This window comes from Drosophila montana, unplaced genomic scaffold, assembly GCF_035044405.1.
Source record: "Drosophila montana isolate Dmon_TW-CO22-7 unplaced genomic scaffold, ASM3504440v1 contig_402_1, whole genome shotgun sequence".
NCBI classification, from domain to species: Eukaryota; Metazoa; Arthropoda; class Insecta; order Diptera; family Drosophilidae; genus Drosophila; species Drosophila montana.
In genome coordinates this window covers 172699-198554 of record NW_026998739.1, presented here as the reverse complement: position 1 = coordinate 198554, position 25856 = coordinate 172699, and the positions used below count along the sequence as shown (strand labels likewise).

At 37.8% G+C, this 25856-nt stretch overlaps 1 protein-coding gene and 1 long non-coding RNA gene across 13 annotated transcripts; one reads left to right on the top strand and one right to left on the bottom strand.

The window, feature by feature from the left end:
• Positions 1 to 914: 914 nt before the first annotated feature.
• LOC135439233 (uncharacterized) lies at positions 915 to 1684 on the bottom strand. Of its 5 annotated transcripts, none has more exons than XR_010438009.1 (4): positions 1661 to 1681; positions 1450 to 1592; positions 1034 to 1375; positions 921 to 959 (listed from the first exon to the last, which is right to left on the bottom strand). It is a non-coding gene; the product is annotated as an uncharacterized LOC135439233 (long non-coding RNA). The 5 variants fall into 5 exon arrangements; XR_010438010.1 differs by lacking the exon at positions 921 to 959 and adding an exon at positions 971 to 985; XR_010438011.1 differs by having other exon boundaries at positions 915 to 1375; positions 1450 to 1564; positions 1661 to 1684.
• Positions 1685 to 8022: 6338 nt separating this feature from the next.
• LOC135438852 (uncharacterized) lies at positions 8023 to 24829 on the top strand. Of its 8 annotated transcripts, XR_010437943.1 has the most exons (8): positions 8430 to 9381; positions 12370 to 12742; positions 13605 to 13720; positions 13812 to 14333; positions 15323 to 15482; positions 17479 to 17604; positions 24593 to 24676; positions 24762 to 24829. XR_010437943.1 is itself a non-coding variant. In XM_064697378.1 (6 exons), the coding sequence occupies exons 2-6, from the start codon at positions 9001 to 9003 to the stop codon at positions 14890 to 14892; spliced, it is 1623 nt and encodes a 540-aa protein (XP_064553448.1). In that variant the 5' UTR covers positions 8224 to 8469; positions 8522 to 9000; the 3' UTR covers positions 14893 to 15050. The 8 variants fall into 8 exon arrangements, 7 of the variants coding, with proteins under 7 accessions (XP_064553453.1, XP_064553448.1, XP_064553449.1 ...); XM_064697378.1 differs by lacking the exons at positions 15323 to 15482; positions 17479 to 17604; positions 24593 to 24676; positions 24762 to 24829 and adding an exon at positions 14662 to 15050 and having other exon boundaries at positions 8224 to 8469; positions 8522 to 9381; XM_064697379.1 differs by lacking the exons at positions 17479 to 17604; positions 24593 to 24676; positions 24762 to 24829 and adding an exon at positions 16036 to 16118 and having other exon boundaries at positions 8428 to 9381.
• The last annotated feature ends 1027 nt before the right edge of the window (positions 24830 to 25856 follow it).

The following is a 25856-nucleotide window of genomic DNA, read 5'->3' as shown; positions in this document are numbered from 1 at the left end:
TTTTCTTGCAACATTTTCTGCTTAAATGCTTTTGGCGCTCGTTCCTTCTCTCAGTCTCAAGTGGGCGCCGTTCCAGCTGTCTGCTGTCTGCTGTCTTGCCTGACTCTATCCCTGCCATCCCATTTTATACCGTGTCTGGCTGAGCAAATTTTCACCGTTTACTTTGCTCACGCTGCCACTCGGTATCTTCGTCCTTCATCGCGTCCTGGCGGCGCTTTATTTGAATTATTGTAATGATTTACACTGAAGTGGCTGCTGCAACATTTGGGGCCTGGGCCACACTGAAGCGGCTAGGTAATGAGCTGCCCCAAACTGAGCTAAGCTCGGGCTTGCGTGTCTGATGGTGCATTGTCTGGCACTCGGTCCTTGCATCTCGCCCTTACACTTGGCTGCCTCGTCGCGGGTCGCCGTTATGCTGATCACTTGTTTTTCGTCTGTCACGGCTTGGCTTGATGGCTTTCAGGAATTTTCTGCGAGATTTTTAATGCAAATTCTGAGATTTTATGGCGATACCTTTATTTAATTAGAAGTTTCAAATGAATCTAGTGCGATAACAGCGATAACGATTATAATGATATAAATAATTATGATTTAATTATAATTATAATCAAAATAAATTGAATACCATTAACAATTGTTGATAATAATGATTAAAATAAAATTAAAGCTAAAAGTGAAGTTACGCACAGTTAGCTTATAAATTAAGTAAATATCTTAAAATAACTCCAAAAGTTAAAATAAACCTGTGATATATTTGCGCTTTGGATAGCCGTAAAATTAAATGAAATATATATAGTAATTATAGACACACATATGTTTATAAGCATATGTTGATGTATCCCAATTATAACAGCACTTATTTGTGGTCGAAAGGTTCCTCATGTAATGGATTAATGGAGGTTGACCCCATGACCCGAATGGACACTCGGGTTTTCTAAGCTCATATCCAATATAGAAATCTAAAGTTAATTTACATTTAAGAAAACTTAAATGTAAATCATTTTGAGCAATTGATATGAATTTTACTGCTCACACTGGAAACTTGGAACATCATCGTAAAGAAATAAATGACGAACTTGGATTAAAATAATGCATATTTGCTTTTAACTATGCAAATTGATAAGCATCAGCTATAATATAGCTTAACCAATGACATAAACAATGCTACATTAATGTTTTATATTAGATGATTGCTGGTTACTTTTAAGCTAACGCATTGATGGGCTTTAAATAAGTTTAGATATTTATTCCGGCACAGAACTATTCGATTTTCGTTGGCAACAGACCAATTGCGTGCCTCTGCAGTCGGCTGAATGAAACTTCGTACCGCTACAAAATCCATCCTTTTTCACACAATACCCGGCAGAAGCGCAGGCTTAAGCAAAAAATAATAATTTTATGATAATTGTAATACAATTATTTTGTAATATTCTTGTTCTTTAAACTTACCAAGTCTTGCGGTAGTTAAAAGTAGGCACATTGTCGTGAATAGATATATATGGAGAAACAAATGACAGCCGAGGAGTTGCATTGTGATCTCTTTAAGCGCGAATGAAGGCAGAAACTACCAAAAAGATAAACTCAAGTAATTTCTCGGAAAAGAAAAAAGAAACATTAAAATGCATATTAGAGTAAGAATTACCTTCTTATGCGCACTTACCAAATTTTATACATCTTTTTTCTGTATATCGGATTTTACTAAATTATGATTGTGTAATTAATTGCCTACAATAAATTTGTTTTTTCTATACTAGAATCATAGAGCCAACAATCAGCCAATCCACAATAGGGGCAAGTGAATATATATTTAAGATAATTTATATAATTATAACTTTTGGAATTTTACTTACTATCCGCTTTGCTTTTCAAGAAGACGCAAACGAACAAATTGGAAAAACGATTCTGAAAAAGAAAACACCGCAATTTGCATCAAAATTGATTTGCAACAGTTTAATTGTTATTAGTTCAGCACATATAATTATATACAGTTGTATTCAAGCAAGCCTAATAAATGGGCTGTGAGGGCTGAATAGGGCAAGATTATGCAAACAATATTGGAGTGCATATGTCAACTTCAGCTTATTACAACATGCTTAAGAATTTATCCCAACTGCATTTCATTGTGATCCCTAATCAAAGGCCAAAAGTCATTGTAAGATTTAAGTTGGGAATGCTGGCTGCATTGATTTGAAGTACATTTCAAATATTTGAGTGTAAAAGTATTTATTGAAAAGTTTCGTAACTACACACTCATAATCCATTTATCTCTTGATACAAAAGCGAATTTCAATTAACTCTCAGGCAAAAGATACTCGAAATATTTGTCATCCATGTCAAAAACAAAATATTTTGCGGTCTGCCTACAAGTTGTTGCAGATGCAGGGCAGGGGTATCGTTAGTTTAGGCTACGAATGGTCAGGCTAAAGTGCTGCTTGATATTTCTTGAAGACAATGCCACACTCACAAACACTCACTCACACACACACACACGCACACTTCATCTTTGCCACATTCAGGTGGCAACATGCGTAACCTGAAGTTCTCGAGCAGCTGCACCTGCAGACCAAAGTGATTTTATGTTTTATGAGAGCTGACATGTGGCAACAACAGTCACAGCAGCCACAGCCGAGCACTTGCCACATGACACTCTCTCACACACACACACACACACACACACACACGCTCGTGTCAGTTTCATTGTTGACTGCCTCATCATGTGCTGTGTGCTGTGTGTTGTGTGCGTGTTTGTGCGGTTACTGCTGCAACATGTTGTAAATTATTATAAACTCGAGTGGTTTCCAAGTGGCAGCTCCGACTGTGGCGACAGTCTCTGCAGATCATCTGCAAATGAATTGAATGGCTGAACAAACGATTTGTATTAAGCTCAGACTATTCGCTTTTGTGCAGCATTTCAGCATTGCATTGTCCCTAAATATAAATACTTTAAGGATCCCATTAAATTCCAATTAATTGCACATTGATTAATTTGTGTCCGAAAACATAATCTGTCTTCTACATGATACATACAGATTTAAAGCTGAAATTTAAATAAATTTTCAAGCTTAATTTCAAATTGGATTTTCTGTGTAAACATATTTTTAATTGATTTAAATTTCTTTTAATGTTTTCCCTCTCATGATAAGATAAACACATCAGATTTAATCAATTAGAATTTAACTGGGCTTACCTTGATCAATTTTATTTTTATTTTAAAGATTGTTTTTATACTCTGCCCTCATAGCTTCTGGGTCTTTATTGCAATTTTAACTTCCTAATAAAAATTTGAATAAGGAGAAACATCAGCCACTTTGGGCCTAATTGGTCTATGAAGTTGCTGCTATTCTGATTACTTATATATTTATTTATTCTCACATCCAATCTTTAATATAAGGAGCATTTCAGATGTATTTGTTCACTTCATATACTTATCAATTTAAACAAAAATCAGATTTTCATAGTTAATAATCATTATATTTTCACAACCGTCGCACAGACTCTCATTTGATTGGGGTATATAGGTTATTATTTTAGGCAACAACAACAACAAAATTTGCATTTTTGTTGTTGCCTTGTTTATTTCAGGATCTTGTGTTTAGCTAATTGTTCGATTAATGAAAACTGTATTGTACTTGCATTCTGCACTTTTGCATTCCCAAAAATCTCCCTCAAGTTGCCAGTTGCCATCAGCTGTTTTATATATTCGTAGCTCTCGAAATCGCGGCTCTGAGCTAACGTTGCCTTAATTTATGCCATGCTGCTGGCAATGCCAACTCACTTAATTTGCAGAGCCATTTTTCTTGCCCGGGCAGCGACAACAACCGGTGCCCGCGACACCGTGCCAGGAGTGCTCTGGCATATATCCCTATGCTCTGTTTGCCGCCCCCTTCTGGACCCCTCCGCGAGCAAAGTGACAAACAACTAAGCGAAAATCGCGTGCGTGACGCGTGGCGGGCGCATAAAGTTTGTGACACGTTTCCACAGTTGCACTTTTCTTGTTGTTGTTGTTGTTGTTGGTGTAGTTGTTGCCTTTTTTTTTTTGGACCAAAGGCAGAAAAAGTTGTTCACAGCACGTGGATAAAGGGTGCGTGGCGTAAGCACGCGGGATGGTGGCGGGTTGGTTGCTGATGGCGACACTTTAGAGCCGCGTTGCATACTTTTGGGGCAACATGCAAGTCACGTTAATTTCGCCAGCGAGCTGTGAAGCAAAACAAAAAAAGCAACAACAAGTTGTTGTCGTCGTTGTTGTTGCTGTTGTTGTTGTTGCACAACTTTGGCCGTTTTCAAAGGGCTTAAAGGTGGACTTACATTCAGCTCTTGGCATCTTCTAGACAAATCAAAGGGGTACAGCATTAAAAGTAGTACCAAAATTTCTTATGGGAGAGCGAAAATCATAACTTTACACATACATGTGGAATCTTTAACAGCCCGAAATATCGTTCAGATGTTAAGTTCGTGTTGTCTATAGACTAATTTGTATTACAGAAGATGTTTTCACTAAACTTGACCTAACGCTAAATTAAAGTTATTTTTATTTATTATATTAACAATATACTTTTTTTTATTCGCCTATCGATAACTTCGCTTATTATCGAACTGGTTCGAATTAGCCAAAGCTATGTTATTATAGTTATAAAATTACTCAGCATCAAGTCTAAAATATTTAGAATAATTATGATAGTTCCAAAGATTTTCGATTTCATAATTTATCAACTTATCCAAATTATAATCCCGATTAGCTTACCAACCAGCTAATACATGTTTATTGATTGTGATATAAACTATTGCAACTCTCACGGCACCCATTTCGTATAAATTACAGGGTATATGTGTAGCTTACAACTTATGTGGCCACGCCCACAGCCTCAAAGGGCCGCTCATTAAGCGTCTTTAGTGTGTTTATATAATATAAATTAGCTTAATTTGAAAACATTTTTTGATGCCAAAACTTTGGCACTTGGACGAGACAGACAGAAGAACACACGGGGCAGGGGGTGTAGAGGGATGGGGGAGATGGTGTAAGGGAGCAGCTGGTAGCTAGTGTCTTGGCTTCCAGCTTGGCTAATTTATATGCCCGTTGGACATTCTCGAGTCGGCCAAAAAGTTGCCGCAACTTTTTGCCAAGTCGGCTGCGGCGTGTCTCCGATTCCTGTTGCGGGTTAATAAGACGACGACGATGGCGGCCAACAAATTGCGAACATTACTCTTGCTGGAGCTGGAGGGGAGGGGATGCCAGCAAATAGACTTTTGAGTGTTGTACTTGGCATGGTTGTTTTGTTGACATTGGGGTGGCGAGTGCGGAGACGGGGGCGGTGGCGGGGCAACAGTCTTTGAAAGTGTCAAAAGCGCAGGCAATTAATTTGGCCTAATTAGACTCTTGGTTGACTGCTTGTGGCTGAGAGTGCAATTTTTGTGGCTTGTCAAAGCCTTAGCCAAGTTGAAAAGTAGCCACGAACAATGGATTTTTGCATATTGAGCGATTTATGGCTTAGCAAGTTTATTAAGCTGGCCAAATTTACAAAGGTTTTGGTGGCCAACCGCAAACCGTGGATCACAGGAGACAATCGTAGTTACTTCTCTTAATTTATGAGCTGCCACAAAAAACTGGAGGGTTATACTCTGAAGGGTTATTTACAAGGCTAAAAGACTTATTAAATGCCCAAGAAGCTAAACGGTAAATTTAAAATTATTATTTATACATTTGCCTATAGACGATTAAAAAAGATGGGTATTTAAGCTGGATATAATATTTAAGAGTAGTATAAAAAACATAAAAAAAATTGGATTTTTTTATATTTTATATTTGAATGCAATCTTAAAAATTGTGGTGTAGAAAATATAAGTTAAATTTAGAAAGAAATATGAAGCGACTTGATTATTTATATAAATAACATAAATTACTGTGAGTCAGTTAAAAAAAAACGACTTCCAGAACAAATCATGTCAATAATAAGAAAATAGAATCAAAATTTTTAAAAGTTATTATAGATTCTAATATTCATTTCAGAAAGATTTTGTGCAATCAGAGAAATGAATCTTGGCCGCGGGATTGGAACTGAAATTCTTTATACTATATGGGATATTGGAATTTTAGGAAATTTCAGCTAAAATATTTTTAGAAAACTTTTAAGCATGTTATTCAACATTTTACTGTTGATGAAAGAAAAACTTTTAAAAAGAGTTTGCACACTTTTGTTGCCATTAACAGTCCCAGCAAGTTCCACATTTCAGCAACTCAATGGCCACTGATAATTTTGGCCAACTGCATTGCTGCTGCTGCTGCTGCTTGGGTCTGGCTGCAAATGCAGTTTAGGCCAAGTCGTAAGAGTTTCAGATATATTTTTGTCGGCCAGGCCATAATTTGCTTAACAACTTTTGGCCAATGCTTGGCCGGCAGCTCGGACGCTTCGCTTTGGCACTTGGCCAATTCCTTTTGCAGCCGTTCGACACTCGCCGCTTATATAATAATTTTGCGGCATAATTTATTGCTGGCAAAAGTTTTCTGTGGCTGCCCAGCCGCACAATTGCCACTATAATGTCGTCCCAGGCATTTAACATTTTACTCGGGCGGCCACATGCCAAAACTGTTGTTGGCCCGGCCGAAACTATGCACCGTAGCGCCATAAATTTGTTATTAAATGTTGGCCTGCTTATCGAAAGGACATGCAAAACTAGAGACTGCCTCCTAACTGGGCGGCAAACGTCAAATTGATTTTAAATTGCAGTTTTTGCAAGTAAAAAAAAAAAAGAAGAAAAATGAGAATACTTTGAGTAAAGTTCCGTTTCGAGTTTAAGTTACAATGGAATTAAACTACTTCGACTGTTTAATCAAGATACTACCAATTCAAAAGATCACAACTTCATTACATTATTGTTTTTAAATAAATTATTTGAATATTGTATTTATTTGACAGTCGCAATAAGGGTAATAGGCATGTCTTGTTTATATTTAGCTTCTTTCCTTCAGAAGATTTTTAAACAACTTTTTTATACCAGATCAAGTAAATAAATATCGGACATTTTTGCTGTGTGGCGAAAAATCTTACCGATTCCATAATTAACTTTGCAAGCTGCATATCAATGAAATTCAAGTCAGCAAATGTGATTAACTTATTGTAAGCAGTCTTTAAAATTATAAAATTTTAAATAAAAATTTCCATACATGAGAGTAGTAGAGTAGTGGAATTTAAATTTCGATTTAAATAAATTTACAAGAGTCAGCAAAGCCTGGCTCAGAATGTTCTAAGAAGAGTTTAAAATAACAAATACTGTGGAAGTTTTTTAATTTGTTAATAAACAAATAAGCAATTAACAAGAGCTTGCAGCAAATTGAGTTGCAAATAAACGAGTTACTATTTATTTACACGATTCTATCTATTTATTTGCAAAGGCATTAGCAAATTAATCTTTCAAGAGTTGAGCGCATTGCTAAGCATGAGTACCTATAATGTTTATTTATGTATGTGGTATATATGTATATTTAAGTATTCTTATGAGTATTTACATACTTAAGCACATGAGTATTTGTATTGGCTGCTTGCTGCACTTGCTTGTGTTGTAAACATTTGAAATCCCATTCGTTTGTAAAAAGCCCGATAACCGATAGGCAGTTGAGGTACGATGAACACAAATATTCCCCCACCCCTGACTACTCCGTGCTGATAAGCAATGCGACAGTCTTTGTTTATTTTGTACCCATTAGAAGAACAGTTAAAAGGGGTGTACAATATTTGTTGCGCCTGTAATAGGCAGAATGATGCCATATCTTAGTACAACGAGCTGGGCGGATCTAGAATCCCGACAAGCCAGAAAAATTTTATATATATATATATTCCCCAATATCACAAGCACATCATATTTTCAATATCCATATCCAAACAAGTCACAGAGACTTAAACACAGAGTATCTTCTAGTCGGACACTTGCGACTAGAGCATTCTAAGTTTTAGTTGTTTAAATTAAAATTGAGGCAGCCTGGCGAAGCTAATCGTGAGACAAACACACACACACACACACACGCAGTTGCACACACTTGGAAACATGTGTACAAATACTCACGTTAAACAAGCTGCTCACTTTGCGAAATTTTCTACTCCAGAGATCTTTGAAGTGAGCAAACAAATGAATAAAAAGATAAAAATGATTATTAAGCGTGCACAGTGGAAGGTGGAGGAGGAGGAGGAGGCGGGGCAGCGACGCAACTAGCTACAAATTGTGAATCAGAGACACAAAGATTGAAGTGGAGAGCGGGCGCAACTTGTTTGGGAATACGAAAAGACGAGACGAAATAAAATTACTAACTTAAAAAGCAAAAACTTGTCATGTGAGAGAAAAAAGCAACAACAGAAACGGAAAACAAAAACATTAATGAATGAGCTGCGGGAGAACTGAGCGATAGAGAGAGAGAGAGAGAGAGCGGGTGAGTGAGAGAGTAGGTAAAGACAAAGCTCTGCTCGCTGCTGCTGCCAACAGGTGAGCGCAACGAAAAGCTATAGCCGTCGCTTGCTCAGTTGAACGTTTGCAGTCAATACTAAAGGCGGCCCCGGCAGCATCAGCACTTGAAACGTGCGAGAACGAAACACAGCAAAACGGTAAAAGGGCTTTAGCTGAGCGTAAGCTGAGCGGAGCGCGCCTTTGAGCCAAGCTAAGCTGCGCTTTTTGTTTTTGGGTGTGCCACGGCAGTGTGACGAGAACGCGTGAGCAGCCAACACGTAAACGACGCGTTGTGCGCTGCGCCAACAATAAAAATCAGTTAAAAATACACAAGCAACAACAGCAGCAACAACAACAACAGCAGCAGCAGCGGCAGCGGTAGCGGCAGCAGTGCGGCAACAACTCAAGTGTGAATTGTTATTGAGGTTATGTAAGCGGCAAAAGCGAACTAACAAAACGCAAAAACAAAACGTATTCGCTCTGCGAGCCAAAACACGTTCAATTACAACAATTTCAGACACGCGTCAGCCTCGCGCATTCGCACATTCCTTAAAATAATATAAAAACCTAATGGAGCACGAGGCCAAAGCGCAGGCGCAGGCGCAGACGTCGACTGTGACTGCGACTGCGACACCAGATCATCCGCTGCAAGATGTGCCGCTTGATGGGAGCAGCAGCGATTTGGCTGCAGCCGATGACGTACAGCTGACGCCCGAAAATTGGGTTAAATTCGACGACGAGACGGACAGCAGTGAGAAAAATAATAACAGTAACAGTAAAACTGGCGACGGCAATGCCACACAGCAGCAGCAGCAGAAACAACAACAACAAAACAAGTTGGCGCTGCCGCCGCCGCCGCCATCTGTGGTCAGCAGCAACAACAAGAGACGCGCGCGCTCGCGCAGTCCCAACGAGCAGGCTTCAGCAGCAGCAGCTCCATCACCTGTGCAGGTTAGTCGCTCTCTGCCTATCTCGCTCTCTTTTTGCCTCGTTTCAAGTAGTTACGCTCTCTTTGGCGGTATCTCTCACATGTCGTGGCTGACCCAACGCAACGCATTCCAATGCATCGCACAGTATGCGTTACCTCTCTCCTTGTCCGCACTCCGCTCTCTGCACCCCATGCCCTGCGTTATCGTTTCTTTACGTTTCTCCGCCTTTTCGTTGCCTAATGGAGTTGTTAGCAGCGGTACTTTGCCTCTGCTTCTTTACCCTCCCTTCTGATTATTCTTTTGTGTCACGTTGCACGCATGACAAATGAGGAAAGGTTAGGGACTGTCTGCTGCCTGCAACAGTGGCAGCAAGGCCTATTTGGCAGGCAGCGTTGATTGCTCATCGCCAAGCGACACGTCATTCTCTGTACCAGGCTTGTGGAAAGGGATTGTTCGATTCGTTCAAGTGCATGCATGAATGGAAACGTGAAATTTTTGGGTGCATTAGGCTGTACAGTCAGAAATTTTAAATGCGAATACTTTAGAAAGGCACTGTTATAAATTTCAATTGTTGTGTACATACACAAAATGAGTTGTTTTTTCCGAACGTCTATGGGAGAATATTGTTATTATTATTGTTATATCAAGAAGCAAAACTGTGTAAAATATTTATTTGCATATTCTAAACATTTTATATAGAAATTGTAGAGAAATATCGACTACATTTTCGCACACCTAAACATTTCTTGTTGTAGTGATTGTATAAATCAAATTGCAGTGTATAATTTTATATTTAGTAGACTCTTAAACATGCACCGGCACATCGCAGTATGTTAATTGTATCAGTAAATTATTCCACAGCTCTAAAAAGTTAATTCGCAAAACAATCTTTGGTTAAATGGGATATACAATATGTCTATGCTGGAATGACACTTCCATATTGAAATGCGATTAGTAAAATAAAAGAAGAAACGATAAAATAGAAAATTGCAGCTTTGAAATTGAGTTCAAGTTATCGCCGTTTGAATCAATTTGCTTTGCAAATTATTATTAAACGTCTGATCCCAAAATAAATAAATATTGTTTGATCGCAGTATACATTTTATTATATATATAGAGTTTTTTGTTTGTATTGATATGCAATGCCATTTTAGAGCTGTTTTCTAAAGAGTTTCTCTTCACCTGTCCACGATTAATAAATAAAATAATATGCAAATATATAAACAATTCAGTCATATAAGTGTGACTGTCAGCAGGTGTATAAGAATGTCTATTTGTTGCACATACAGAAAAGTATCACGAATACCTTTGCTTATTGGCTTTCATCAGTTCAGTTGCTGTTCTGTTTTTTATGTCATATCAGCGGAGAGTGAGATAAAAATAATATGCCCAGAATACCTACGGTGCGAGCGGCATTTGTTTAAATATTTCTCCAGCCTTATTTTTATTATGACTATAATAAAGTCAATATTTATTAGTTGCTTATTTTTGCTCATTTCGCAATATATCTCCGGGCTTTCGGCGAGGTCAAATTACAAACAATCCCAACACACAAGCTGTCAACACTGACATTGACATAAATACGGAAAAAACTTGGTGCGTTTTTGAAGCAGTTAAATAGATACACATTTAAAGACAAAGGATTATGATTAGATTATAATCTCCATTTTTTGAGTTGATGCGAAGATATATTGCTTTCAAGTTGCTTATATGCAGTGCATTTTGAAATTGGCAATAAACTGTTATATTCTAAGTATTTCTGTGCTTATCTACTTTGATGCGTTGTATATATCTACGAGCACTTGCTTGTACAACCAATTAGTTCCCATCTAAAAGCTAAAGGCTATATGCATTATTTTGCGTGTTATGGTTCAACGTGGTTTGCGATGCAATAAAAGGGTTAAACATGATTGCGATATTTATACCGAATATATACGAAGTAGTATATTTCTTAAAAACAAAGAAAAGAACATCATGGAACATCTTAAGGCAATATTTGAGAGTTACCAATTTGACTCTACTAAAAAATGCCTAATACTAGAATATTGTTATTGATTTACAACACTGCATGTGGTAACTGTCAACTAAATAAATGTTAAAATGTAAGCTCATGTTAATGCTTACTATATACAGTTTTCTTTTAATATAATTTATATATTGTTTATTTTATATAGAACCTAAGCCATAAACATGATCGCGCTTAGTGACCATAGACCTAAAGCAATTTAGTTATTGACTAGCTAACAGTTTTCAATAGATAAAACATGTTCAAATATAATAGCTATTATACTCTTTCCTTCATAGCTATTCATTAATTTTACAGGGCATTTCACAGTCGGATATCCTCAATAGCATTCTCTTGTGCTTAAATTTACAAGCAGAAAACAAATATTTAAAATGTGGCCGGCTTCTGTTTAGGCAAAACAAACTTAAGAGATTGTGAACTACATTTTTAATTTGCAAGAAGACACATATAACATTCCTTGACCTCCAGGAATAGAGTATATTATTGCATTGATGACCTTGGCAGTAGATAATTAAGGCAGCACTTTGGCCTAACTGCTCAGAGAGACAGAAAGAGAGAGAGAGCGAAAACTGGCAAGCAATAAAAAATGTATAGCACGCTATAGATCAATTATAGAAAACCTCGACTGTTGCGCGACTATTTTAACTTGTTTTTTTTTGGTTTTTTTTTGGTGCATTTCAACGAGTTCCAGCACCTTTTAAAGCGCAGTACGTAGCTCCCCATATCCGCTTTAGGGGGCTGAGCTGCGTACGTGCAAAATGACAAATTGTTTTCGCTTTTGCAGCACCTGATGTGGCAAGCGTCGGCTGTTGCTCAATCATATTTTTTTTTTATAAATCCCGCTGCATTGTTAAGGGTAAATCAATAAAATTGATTTTCTAGCGCACATTTGCATAATTCTTTGCGCCTCTTTGTTTTACTTTTTACCACTTCTGCTTTGTCTTAAGGCCAAGAACGTTAACCCATTGTTGTTATATTTTACAGCGTACTGCAGTTTCCTCCACAACAGCTGCCGCGTCGCTGCCGGATGTGACGCCGGCTGTTTTGACAACTGAGAGCACCCACGTTAATCTGAATGCATCCGGCAGTGGCAGCACTCCCCCCCGCCACCCACAGCAGCTAATAAACCAAAAAGCAACTGCAGCCTCGGCCGCCGCCTCGGCCGCAACAACGTCGGCCTCGTCCTCGACAGCTGCTGCAGCGACCGCTACTCATCCAAATGGCAGTGGCATCAGCAACAACAACAACAACAATACCAGCGGGAATGCCACCGGCAAAAGCGTCTCCATTCCAGTGGATCAGGCCTCCGGGATGCGCACAATTGAATTGTCAACGGGCCGCATCCGTGAGGGTTTCGGTAAGTAGGCCTCAAAACTTAAACTACAGTCAAACCGTTTTCTTTAAACCTTTGTTGGATATTACAATTTTGTCACGAAATGTCTAATGCATACAAAAGAAAGTTTCCGATCCAATAATGTCTCAACAGTCGACAGCCTCTCTGTTCTTATGCAAGCTAGTCTCTTAGACGTAGATAGAATATACATTCAATATTGCATAGATCCGTCTTTCTGTACATATGAGTCGGCTTTGGCTGGATCGGAGAACTGCTCATTTGTATAAATTAAAAGTTTTCCGTTGTCAAGAAATCCTGACTAAACTTAGCATTAACCAGTTTCATAATGCTCTTTACTATATGAGCATACTCTTATATTTTCGGCCACTTTTATAGTATATATAGCCCTGCAAATAGAATCGTTTGAAATGTTAACTTTGTATGGAAAATTCTGCCTGCAAAACCCATATTAAATGACTTCTAAAGGAATCGGCCTTGAACAAAATCTTAGTTAAAAAACCCTTCTAAGCAACATTATTCCAAGGGTATTAAACCTTCGACAATGATATGAAAAGTAGAACAGTTTATTTTTATGACCATTATTTAATATAAAAGTTAATCTATTGAACCACAAAAATGCTTCCCAAAATGAATAGGTTGATTGTTTTTAACTGTGTCCTTAACTGGTAACAATACTTATAACATATATCGGAAATGTTAAATTTTTTAAATTCAAAACATTTCTGCAGTATATATAAAGACATTCCCTATCTGCCAACTCTGATGTTGTTGTTATTATTTCCAAATGTCAAAATTGAATTGAATTGTCTAGAGGATGTGGTGACACCTTGTAACTCTCTCCACTCTTTTGCTGTTCCACCCACAGCTAATGGAGATGTGATTGTCACACTTCTGCCGGCCAACACGAAATGGCCTTGGATAACCCCGGCCATATTTCGTCCGGAGCTGGTGCCCGAGGAGCTGATGGCACAGGGCTTGACGGTAAGTGGCCAGTCAATCAATCAACTGTTGCTGGCTTTGGTCTAAGCACCCCCCTAACCTCGAACTCCCTCCTCTGCTCCTCCCTGTGCAGCTCACTGTGGAGGACTATGTGAATGCAATGGAGACGCTGGTCAACGATTATCGCTTCACAGTGTACAACATTTGCTATAAGCGCATTCTCGTCTGCTGGATACTGTTTGCGTTCACTGTGCTGCTGGCGCTGCTCTTCTCAGGGCTGCAGGGCGTGGCACTCTTTGCCATGGGCGTCGGCTGGCTGTTCCTGAATGCGGCGGCCATATTTCTGTGTATGTGGATGAAGCTGCGGCTGTCGCGCGGCCTGGAGAAGTGTCTGGCGCGTGTGAATAAGCAGCTAATGCGGCACAAGATTTTACTTGTGCTGGACGATCGGGGCCGCATCTCCTGTCACAAGGTCAACTTGTGCTTTATGTACTTTGACGCGACGCAGTGTGTGAGCTTTTTAAACGAGTTTCTCGAGCACACGGAGCAGAATGGCGGCGAAGCCATCAAGGCGGGCTGGGAGGCCAAGCTGGACATTGATGTGAATGATATTGTCATACAGGGCAGTCAGCCGGTGCGCCTATCCCGCAAACAGGTGAGTTTGGAGCTGCTTGGGCTTTTACACCAACACGGCTCATGTAGAGAGCTCTGCTCAGCTCGCGTGCTGCGTGAGCTACAAAGCTTTCAGAAGCTCACCAATACACGCGCACATAGAGCTTTCTAGTTGTAATTCGCTCATGCTCATCGCTAGACACTGACACTTGCTTCTTGGTCTCTCCCACTCTCTTTTGTCTCTCGTTCGCTCTCTCTCTCTCTCTCGCTCTCTTTCTCTGTACATTGATCATGCATCATGCTCACGCATTCTCTCTTTTGTCTCTCACGCACACCGACACTCTCACAAAAATGCTCACAACTCTCTTTAGGCCTTTGCCCAGGAGCTGTTTCTCAGCTATCTGCAGCGGTGGGGCAAGGACTTTCTGCGCCGCCGCCTCGATTGGACCGTACAGGAGGCGGGCGTCCATGAGACACCACGACATCTGCAATCGTCAATTTGCCCGTGCCAGTATGAGGAGGAGCTCCTGCGTAACAAAATCAAAATCAGTCTGCAACATCGCCAATGCTGCGGCATCAATTGCATGGGCTGCTGGCTGTAGGCGTGGCCGATAACGATAAAATCGACAAATCGAAATTCTTCCTTTCCGCGTTTGCTCCAGTTACAATCGGATTGTAATTTAATGTTTTTATTTTATTTCCTCTATAATTTTTGTGCGCCCATTGTGAATTCTTCAAATTAAAAGCTGTTAAAAACGAAGCTAAAATATTTTTAATTCAAATTTAGTAGGCGCAGTTTCATGTACTTATTATAATATATAGATTTGCCATTTACATTTTATATTTTGATTTTCTTTCAGCCAAAAAGTATGCTGCACATTTTTGTATACTCATACGTATTACACATACGCACTGTCTAACATGCACTCTTTAATTTTCATAAAATTGAACAATTTATCCATCTGTTGTCTAATCTCTTGCCTGTTTGCTCCACCTGTCTCACCTGCCTTTTCATCTAAATCTACTTCCTAGGAGCGCGGGTTGCAGCTGTTCCTGCGCTACGGCTCCCGCTGGGGCATGGAGGCGCTGCGCGGCATGGTCGATGTGACGCCGCTGGAGCCGGGCCGGCATTGCGGCCAATTTCAGTGTCCTTGCCAGTACATTAAGGAGCATTTGCAGTGCAAACCGCGAGGCAAGTTCAAGTGTTGCAATTTTGTACATTGGGTGTTGGCATGTGAGCGCTACGATTACTAAACAAAAATCAAAGAATAATATTCAATTCATGAATACTATCTCGACATGTGTACATACTAAGCATGTTCTATGTCCGTGAATGTAACTTAATGAATTTGCTGATACAGGTACTTTAGCTAATTGATACCAAGCCAATATTTGCCAGCTGCTTTTCAAGTGTATTTATGATTTTCTCTATTTGGCCTTGACATACTAAAATACCAAAAAATACCAAATTTATTGCTTTACCCAATTGCTTGAATATTGTACACAAACAAAATAGAAACTATAAATCTTCTCTCGTTTCAGATGTTAGTCCATAGCCAAGGTAATAATATTGGTACATTTTGGTATTATATGTTGGCTAAACTCTTTCGATTATACTTCTGACACATATTACTTATACTTCTTACTTCAAAATAACCTCTCAATTCGATTCTTACTTAATTTATACAAATATATTTTTTCAATAATACATTTCTTTTTATGCCCACACAATAAATAAAACACAGTTGCCATAAACAACATGGGCCAGGTAGTTTGGACACGTTTTTCCCTCTTTGGTGGCAATTACGCATAATTAAAAACTCATTAATTTACCTAGGTAAAATTTAAACAATTACTAAGCTTTTTCGATTTTATAAAATTTAAATTTAAATTTGCAAACAAAAAGAATTTCTATACGAATTTACGTTTTTGGAAAAGCAAAATTTTGTTTGTTTTTTTTTCTGTATTTAGCCTTGTGTTTGTCTATTGTGAACTTAAACTGTATGCATTTATTCTGGTGTCATTTAAAATAAATATTTAATTAATGTTGTTAAATGTTTTTGATATTTTCTGTATGTTTTATTTTCTTTACATGTTTTATTATTTATATTTTGGGTGTTTTTCAACGAACGCCTTTTACAGGTTATCCATGTGCTTGCATTGTCTATGGTTCGGATCCCAGTTTTCAATATCGTTACTAGATCTGTTCACATATACATATATATGTATCTGTTAACTGATCCAATTGGCTTATTCTCATTTGACATATACCTACCTATAACTACATTATTTAATCCCTGTGCAATTGTGTTTCTCTTGTATTGAAACTCACATATTTTTATAATTATTATAAATAAAGTCTACAAATATGTTTAATGTGAATTAACAAGCTTCGATCAATTTCTTAAAGGTATGAAAAACTGAATACCTTCCATAAATAGTTAAACATTTAAATTATGATTGCATTTCAAACTAACTTTTGATGTGACATTAAAACAAATATTAAACTGAAAGCAACTTAAATAACACATAATATTAAAGTTAAACAAGTCAAGTTCTTTAAATATATTTATTTTGAAAATTATATAAACATAAAGCTAATAATTTTTCAACTGCAGCCATGTTCATTATTTTAAATGGTCACTTTTGTTGAACTTTAACATACGCAAAAAAAAGAAGAATATATAATAAAATAACAAACACCTATAAAATAGCAATATGCAAAGCGACATGCAATATGAATTTGGAAAATAAACAATTAAAAATTGTTGCCGTTCATTTGGCTAAAACAAAAACTTTGCTTTGTTGCACATTTCGCACCGAGTTTGGCTGAAAATTGTATGTTCCATGAATATGGAACGTACGAGAATTGTGTGTGTGTGTGTGTGTGCCATTTGCATAGTTTTCAGAATTTTCCACAATTATTGCATTATTTTTTATTGCATAATTCAACTTTACGTTTGCCGCATTTAAGCCACGTTCATGTTGGTAACAAATTTGTGAACAAGTTTGTTGCCGTTTTCGTTGTTGTTGCTGTTGTCGTTGTTGTTGTTTTTGTTGTTGTTGTTGTTGCCACGTTCGCCTCGTTTTGGGTTGCATGTGTAATGAGTCATTAACATGGTGCAGAGAAGTTATCATAAATAAAATACTTTAATTTCATTTTGTTATAATTTCTGCATTCAAATTAGGTGCCAGGCGATTTTATTTATGTTGATTTTGCTGCACTATCGAAATTTTTGGCCATAAAACGTAAATCACGGCGAACATTTTTAAAGGATATAATAGGAATGTTAAGTTTATTTGGTCTTATAAAGGTGAGTAAATGATGTTAAAGCACTTTTCCACTATTTACCACATAAGTTGACATTTCAATTAAATTTGTTATTTAAAAATATTTGAATATGTCAGATACATAAAGAAATATTAGCTTATCTTGCTTATTTATTTTAACATTTTATATATATTATTATTTTGATTTATCTCAATATTTTAATATTTTAAAATTGCGTTAGTTTGACATTTAAGAATTAAGTTTCCAGCAGATCAAATGTGTTTCGATAGCAACAATTTTTTATCTTAGTCTTGTACTTTTTATAGTTCGAATGAAATATATACAGGCTGACTTTATAATATATATATTTAAATATATAAGTGCATATCCATGGATATGCTTGCTTCAATGCGCAATACACATTTTTGAAAGCCCCTGAGCTTATAGGCAATAATCAAGTCCAAAAGCGAGTCGAGTGCTGAACAGTATTTGTTGTTTTAACTATTTGCCAAATGCGATTTTACGCTCTAATAAAATAGTCGTAAACTTTTGCAAAAGCGTGTAAAAAGAATGCACCATTAAATGTTGTTAAACTTCATTAAGCTCGGGCGAAGCTCCGAGCGATTTGTTTTTCAAACTGCACTTCAAAAAGCGAGCCAAAAAATATAAAACATGGACTAGAAAACGGTTCAAGGCACATAAAACAACGGAATCTAGACTCCAATACCAACGCGTGTAAACTAATCACAAACAAAACAAGCACACAAACTGGAGGCTCATCAAAGTTTTGGCTGTTTTTCGGTAAATTCAATTCAATTGTGCGATTTTCATTTGAATTACAGCAATCAAAAAGTGCCTCGACTGCTGCGGCTCCTGTGGTTCAGGAGGCAATCGCAGGGCTGTGATTTGCTTGTGGGCGTGTTTTTGAGTGTTTTTTTCTTTTCTCGGCGCATAAAACAAAAGATGAGAAATTTTGTGAACACCTCTGCCAATGCTAGCTACCTGCTTTACGATTTTCAATTACGTATAAGCACTTGTGAGTAATCGATAGTATCGATAAAGACGACTATCGATAATGGCAAAGAAAAGGGAAGATGATGGAAAAGTGAAAACTCAGTTGATAGTTTTGCAACACTTGTATTTCGATCAATCTCTCTCATTTTCAATAATGCTTAATAATTTTTATCGATATTTAAATGCAACTACAAATAGAATACTTTTATTATCTAACTTAAAATAAGTTACATCACAATTATTTTGATCTGTCTTAATTATTTGCTAGTTCAGTTAACCTTTATATGTAGTGCGCTGCTTTGCATCCAATTATTTCATATAAGATAGAGCATACATTGTTCGTTGTTTTCATATGTATTTGCCAGCTTTTGCCACCTTTTTGGGGCAGTATCATTGTTTCTGTAGCTGTTGTCGACGCTGCCGCCGCCGTTTTTGCATTTATTTTGCGGCTAAAACTTTAATTGAGTTTTAAACCATTTTGCTGGCTGTTGGCCCAGCGCCGCAACGAGGATTGTTTATACTACATGTGTAGATGTGTGTGTGTGTTAAAAAACTGGTGTATTGTTTGATGGGATCTGCTGTTGCTCCAGCTCCAGTTCCAGATCCAGCTGCCGCTGCCTGGGAGTGGGCCTTGCACTTATTTCGTGAACTGCGCTTGAGTGATGAGTTTTTCGGCGAATTGGTTTTTTTTTTTTTTTTTTGGATGGAGTAGAGGGGATTCTCTGGGGTGCTAGGCGGTTCCGCTTTGGCTGCACTTTAAAAATTTTAAATGTGTTTTGTTTTACGCCCAAATGGCAGAAATTTGTTGCATTAAGTTTGTTTGTGTGCAGCAGCAGCTCGTTGAGCTCCAATAAGCTGCTGCCGCGGGCCCACAGGTAACGCATACGCCCCGTGCACCAAACAAATTACAGCCATTTAAGTGATTTTCGCTAATGTTATTTGGGGCGTTGGTGCAAAAAGTTGCATACTAAGCGCATTTCGGTGCTTTTGTTGTTTTATTGGGCGGATGTGTGTTTGTGTGTGTGTGTGCGAAGAACTTTTTGTTTATTGCGAGAGTTTACCGCGTGCACTCTAAATGAAATACCGGGAAGATAGTTTATTCCTTCCCAAGTAAACTCTTTGTTAATTCAATTATGCAACTAAATGGCAAAAGTTGTTTGTTATAAGATGAGAAAATGAAAATAAATATTTAGATTTACTTATGTTAAGTTAGCGAATAATTTATAATTAAGTGACACAAGTTTATTAAAATACTTTTGCTTTATGTCATGGTTTTTTCATATAGCAGATTGACATTTTATAATATTTGCTGAAAGTAATTTAAGCCTCGTGCATTAATCATGACTTTTTTGGACAGCAAGTCAAAAGCTTGTCAGTATAAATATTTAAACAAATTATGTACATATCGCATTATTAATTTAAGCTAATGCGGGTATCACACAGAACTAAAAAATGTAAAGACATAAAATCTCGTGCATTTGTTAAACGGCGTAAAAGTTGAGAGGATGCACGAGGTATTGTCGCAAAATGTTTGCGGCTTTCTGCAGAATCATTAACAGGTAACATACCCATAATAAATAAGGCCTTAAATCCTTTAAACAGGCACCGGCAAGTGTCCAATATAAAACCGAAAACGCTGACCATATATCATCATAAAAATAAACCAGACATAGGCCAAGCGGAGGCAGAGCTACTGGAACCGGCTGCAGACGCGTTGCAGCTATAAAACATTAGTCAAAAACATTAAACATGAAAAGGTGGGCAAGTGTCGGTGCTGGGGATAGAGTTCGGGCTCGGGTTCGGTCCTGGGGCTCCCAGGACTACAATCAACATCATTAACGCGTGCTCTAAAAGCCATTTATTTAGACGCAGACATGAGGAGCCATGTTAAAAATGGCAGTCGCTGCTCGAGTATGGGGAAACTATAAATTTAACGCTTTTAGCATAATTGCAGGAGCATGTGCGTGTCTCGCAGGACAAGCACAGCTCGAGGGCTTAGTGGGGATAGCCATCAACGCGTAAGCGTTATGATAAGTGGCCAGCAAAGGATATCAGCGTCAACACGCACTAAGTTATTGCCCTATCGGTACATCCTTTCGTACTGTCCATCCCGGGCTATTAGCCATAAGTGACGCCTTCTCTCAGTGTTGGCGTTGGCATCATATTACTTGGCCATTTAATTGCCGGCCGCTTTTGACCTTTATCAAAGCCATGCTGCAACTTAATATACTGTTGAAGCCTAACCCTTCCAGGACAGCAAACACTTGACGGGCAATTTGCGGGCCACCTCAAGCCATAAGATATATGAAGAGCCTATCGATTTAGCTAACCAGACTCCTTCCTCGTTTATTTATCGCCTGTCTAATGGATACAAATTAGGTCAACCGAGTAGATTTTTGAAGGCAGGCTGAAATCATTTTGCGTATGCTTTTTATGGCCACTGCACAATGCACGGGCTCAATGGGGCGTATGCGTGATTTATGCCTTTTAGCTACGTTTTAATTGCTGCAGATATATGCGTTTGCTCTGCTCGCAGTTATTGCGAATGGCTTGAAACAAAGCTTTCAGCTTTCATTTTTAAATAAACAAACGTGAAGCCCTACTTGGGCTGCAAAACAATTCTAAGTACTAGAAACTATGAGATACAAATAGGAATATATAAAAGCAATATTATTCCTCACTTATTACAAATATGTGTCTTATAATCTAAAAACGAACTGGAAAATTAATTTATTTTTAGTGATTAAAAAAATGATTATATCATCACAGTTTTTTTTTTTTATTATTCCCATATATGTACATACATAATATAATTTATTATAATGTTGTTTAAAATGAAAAAGAAAATGTCAAAATATTTGCATGTGTGGGAATAACAAAACAACTTTTTATTCATTTTTTCATATTTCAAGCAGAATAATATAATTAATTTTTACCATATAGAAAATATTAGATTAGTTAACTCAGTTATTTAAGGGATTACTACTAACAAAAGTATTTCACAGAGTGACAAAATAAGCTATAAATAATTGCCAGCTACTCGAAACCAACTGTCAGTTACTTGTTTTTCATTCGTTTGCTGACTATGCTAAATGCAATTTAACTTTTAAGTTACTCTTATCAAAAACAATTGAAAAGTGTCAAGTACAGAATGTCGAAAAAGACAACAACAACCACGTGCCACATAAAGAAATTTGACGCAGGGCCAGAACAAACAGGACTCTTCCCTTTTGCAATGTAATTGTAATTGAAAGTGAGCTAACAAATTGGATTAACTAAACGAGAGAGAATAAAAGGCAATATGAAAAGGAAAACTACAAAGTGGAGATCAGAGATCAGCTGCCTGCCCGCCCACTTGACGAAATGGATGCTCTACAATTATTCTCGTGTTTTCACCTGTGCTACCTGATGTATATCTCTGCTGTAACAACAACAACAACAACAGCACCGACAAGAAGGCAACTTTCGCTTGCCTTGGCGGTGTCAGGCGGCAAAGCAAAGCCCGTCATAAGGATAACACACACACACACACAATCACGCAGACACACACACAGAACTGGCAAAGCCCGCGTCACTTTCCTGGCCAAGTTGTGCACAGCTATGGCTCAAAAGTCAACAGCTAACAGTTAACAGAACTAGCAATTAGTAACAAATGAGATCAGCACGACTGAGCGATGCCCTCTAATGTGCTGTTAAAGTGAACCTGAGGTACACAGATGTCCTTTTTGGTGAATTGGAATATGCATAACATGCTAAAAAAGGATGTGAAGAGAAAGTGGCAAGTCTTACAGTCTATATTCCTACTCATACTACAGGGTATTTCAGCAAACGCACGCATACCTACAAAAGTCTCGCCAACACATGCACACACCCACACACATATATTCCCTTTACCATGCACACACCGATTTCCCCCCCTCATTCTATCAGTCCATTTCCTAGTGATATTCCCATTGCCATCTCCATTCGCATTCGTCGTTTATGTTGACGTAGATTTAATTACAATGTTTGCGCCACTCGGGCGCTGCGTTTACCTTTACGTTTACGTTTATGCCACTGTGCCACTTGTTTGTTGCATGCTTCTATGCACCTGGCCCTCTAACCGCATCCCGCAGAGCTTGCAGTCGCTGCATCAACAGTGGAGTCTGTCTCAGCGTCTGCCTCTGCTGCAGTTCTGCTTCTTGCTTCCGGCCCTGGCTGCTGGCTTTTGGTGTGTTTTTGTTTCTAGATCTGGCTCTGTATGTATATGGTAGTATACCTAACTGGGTTAGAGTAGCTGCCGCTTTTGTTTAACAACAAACATGCAACGCGCGGAGTGAAAATCTCACACGTTGCATCCTCTCGGCATCGGCAACGCTGTCGTCTGCTGCTGCTACTTTTATGCACTTTGCAAATTGAATTTTCCAGTCGCATACGCAGGCGAGCTTGCCATAAAAAGGATGTGAGGAACAAAGGTCCTGTCAAGAAATGCTGGCAAATGCCATTTTCGTTGCTCAGGCATACACACACTTTTTGCAATTGCTAGTAAAGTGTGTTTTTTATTTGTTTTTTTTTTTTTAGTATTTTCTAAGTAATGCACTGGTATCATTTCCAGGTAAATAAACATTTATTTAACTACGTATGTCGGGATATAAGTCAAGTTAACCAAGATTTTTATTCTGACAATTCAATAAACTTTATAATTAGAAAATAACATTTCAAAAATGCATTCCTTAAATATATAAAAACACTAAATCAACTATATTTATTATGACATGATTATGGTGAATACCGTTCCATGTTCCAGGCGAAACCAGTCATATCCCTGCGAATTCTGACGATTCCTGTGCAAAAAGCTTGTATAGGTCAGGGCTATCAACTGTCCAAAATATATCGAAAGCGTTCTGTTAGTTTCCGAGATATTTGGTTTCAAAGTTTTCTAAAAAGAAGAAAGCACATTTTATTTTAAGCGATAACTCTGTCGCATCGGAAGCCATTGGCAATATCATAATTTGTTTCTAAATTAGATCAGTTGTGAAGTCAAATTTGTTTAGTTCTAAATATTTATATATATTCCGAAGATTCGACTTACTGCTTAGCTGAATTATGACGGATTTTATATTATTCAGCCAAATCTAGCCAAATCGATCTAACAAGACATCACCATTCTGTTATTCTCTTCATTGCAACAACAGCTACGTATGCTACTTGATGAATGTTTTTACGTCGATCTGCAATTATGTATTGTGCCCAGTGGAAGTAAATAAATTATACACGAGATAGAGATAGCAAGATGTTGCTGTGCCATATCTTGAGCACACACATTCTTAGTCTTGAAAAAGTTCTGGTGGCTGCTATCGTCATATATAACATAAACACTGTTTTATTTGTTATACCCTGAACCCATTAAAAATATGTAAAAGCGGTATAATGTATTTGTGCAAATGTATGTAACAGGGAGAAGGAAGCCTCTCCGACCCAATAAAGTCAATATATTCTTGATCAGCATTAATAGCCGAGTCGATCTAGTCATGTCCGTCCGCCTGTCCGTCCGTCCGTCTGTCCATCTGTGCGTATGTATGAACGCAAGGATTGCAGAACCTAGAGGAGCTAGAGGTAAATATTGTCTGATTTGGAAATGTTATACCTTTTTGAATTCGAACGAATCCCTTCTATCAATTCCAATTAAAAAATCGGACAATATTTACAGGATATATTAAAAAAAAATCATCAAAAAATTTTGGATTTTCGAACCGACCCAGATTTTGACAAAAAACGTGATGTTACCCCTTGCTTTTTGCTCGATTTGGGTGAAAATTTAGATTTTCAATTTTTTTATGCCAATCGATAGTGCTGATCCCTACGCGTCCAAAATGGTATAAAATTTCAAAATCTAACCTTATTTGGATTATTTGTATTATTTTTGCTCGCGCAGTTTGCTGTGCGCCAAATGGTATATCCCTTCGAAGTCGGACTTAATTTAAGCGATATTTAAAGCTTACAAAATAAAATTAACTTTTTTTTTTTTAATTTTGCAGCTTAATCTGCCATGGACAAGAAAACATTCAATAACGTTCAATGACCTGAATTACCTTGGTTATTTCATGCACGAATCCTTTAAGGTATATCTTTCCAAAGTCTGGCAAAATTAAACCGATGCATTTTAGTTTACATAAATTAATATAGTTTTCATTTTGTATTTTTCAGCATAATCTGAAAGCAAAGTTCATGGACAACATATAATCAATAAATAGCGATGTCGTTTTTAGACCGACTGAATTAAGTCTCTTTAAAATAACAAAAACAGTATTTCTGCGCGGAAATATGTCGTCTTTGGAACGGCGAACGTGCACGAGATTATGACAGAATTCATTTTATATTTTTCAGTCATCTCTGCCAATCCCCATGGCCAACATGTAATCAGCAAATGATTGCTATTCATGGTACCTAGTTGACCTATATATCCTTGATTATTCCATATCATGGATATAGTCCTAGCGAACCTAAAGGACAAAGTTCTTGCAAAATGCGTAGAAAATGCTTTTCTTTTACACCCGCCCCCAGCAACAGTCCCACCTCCTGGATGGTTTCTAGTTGACTAGCATATCCTTGGTTATACCATACCATCGATATAGTCCTTGGAAACCTAAAGGATCAGATCCCTGCAAAATGTGCATTGCAATGGTCCAAAAACATGTATGATTTTTCATTCAGGAGCCCTTTTACATTAGCTGCAGCTGCAGCTGCTGTTGAACAGCCGCCTTATAGCACTCATTTTACATAAACTGCTACTTAACAGCACTCATTGTAATTTAGTTACATTTTTGCCCCTTAATGCTATGCAATGGAAATTTTATGTCGAAGCACTCGTCGACCTTCTGTGCATTTCTGTTCGCCTGGTATTTGAGTGGAATTTTAGTGAAAATTTGGGACCAGCCGGCAACGAGGGCGCCCCGTTTGGGTATGCAATGGAATTTTTCGGCCGCAAAAATATATTTTGTCGACCTTCTGGGCATTTATGTTCGCCTGGTACTTGAGAGGAATTTAGGGCAAATTTGGGACCGGCGGTGAGGGTGCCCCTTTTTACTACGTCATTTTTCGGACGCAAAAATATTATTTGTCGACCTTCTGGGCATTTCTGTTCGCCTGGTATTTTGTCCGATTTTAAGAAAAATCTCGGCAGCTAGCGGTTGCCAACAAACGCCCTCCACGGGTATGCAATAGGTTTCTAAAGACCGTTGATTTTTGAATATTTAAATAAAAACACCGGAATTTCGTTTTTTATTTTATATAATTGATTTA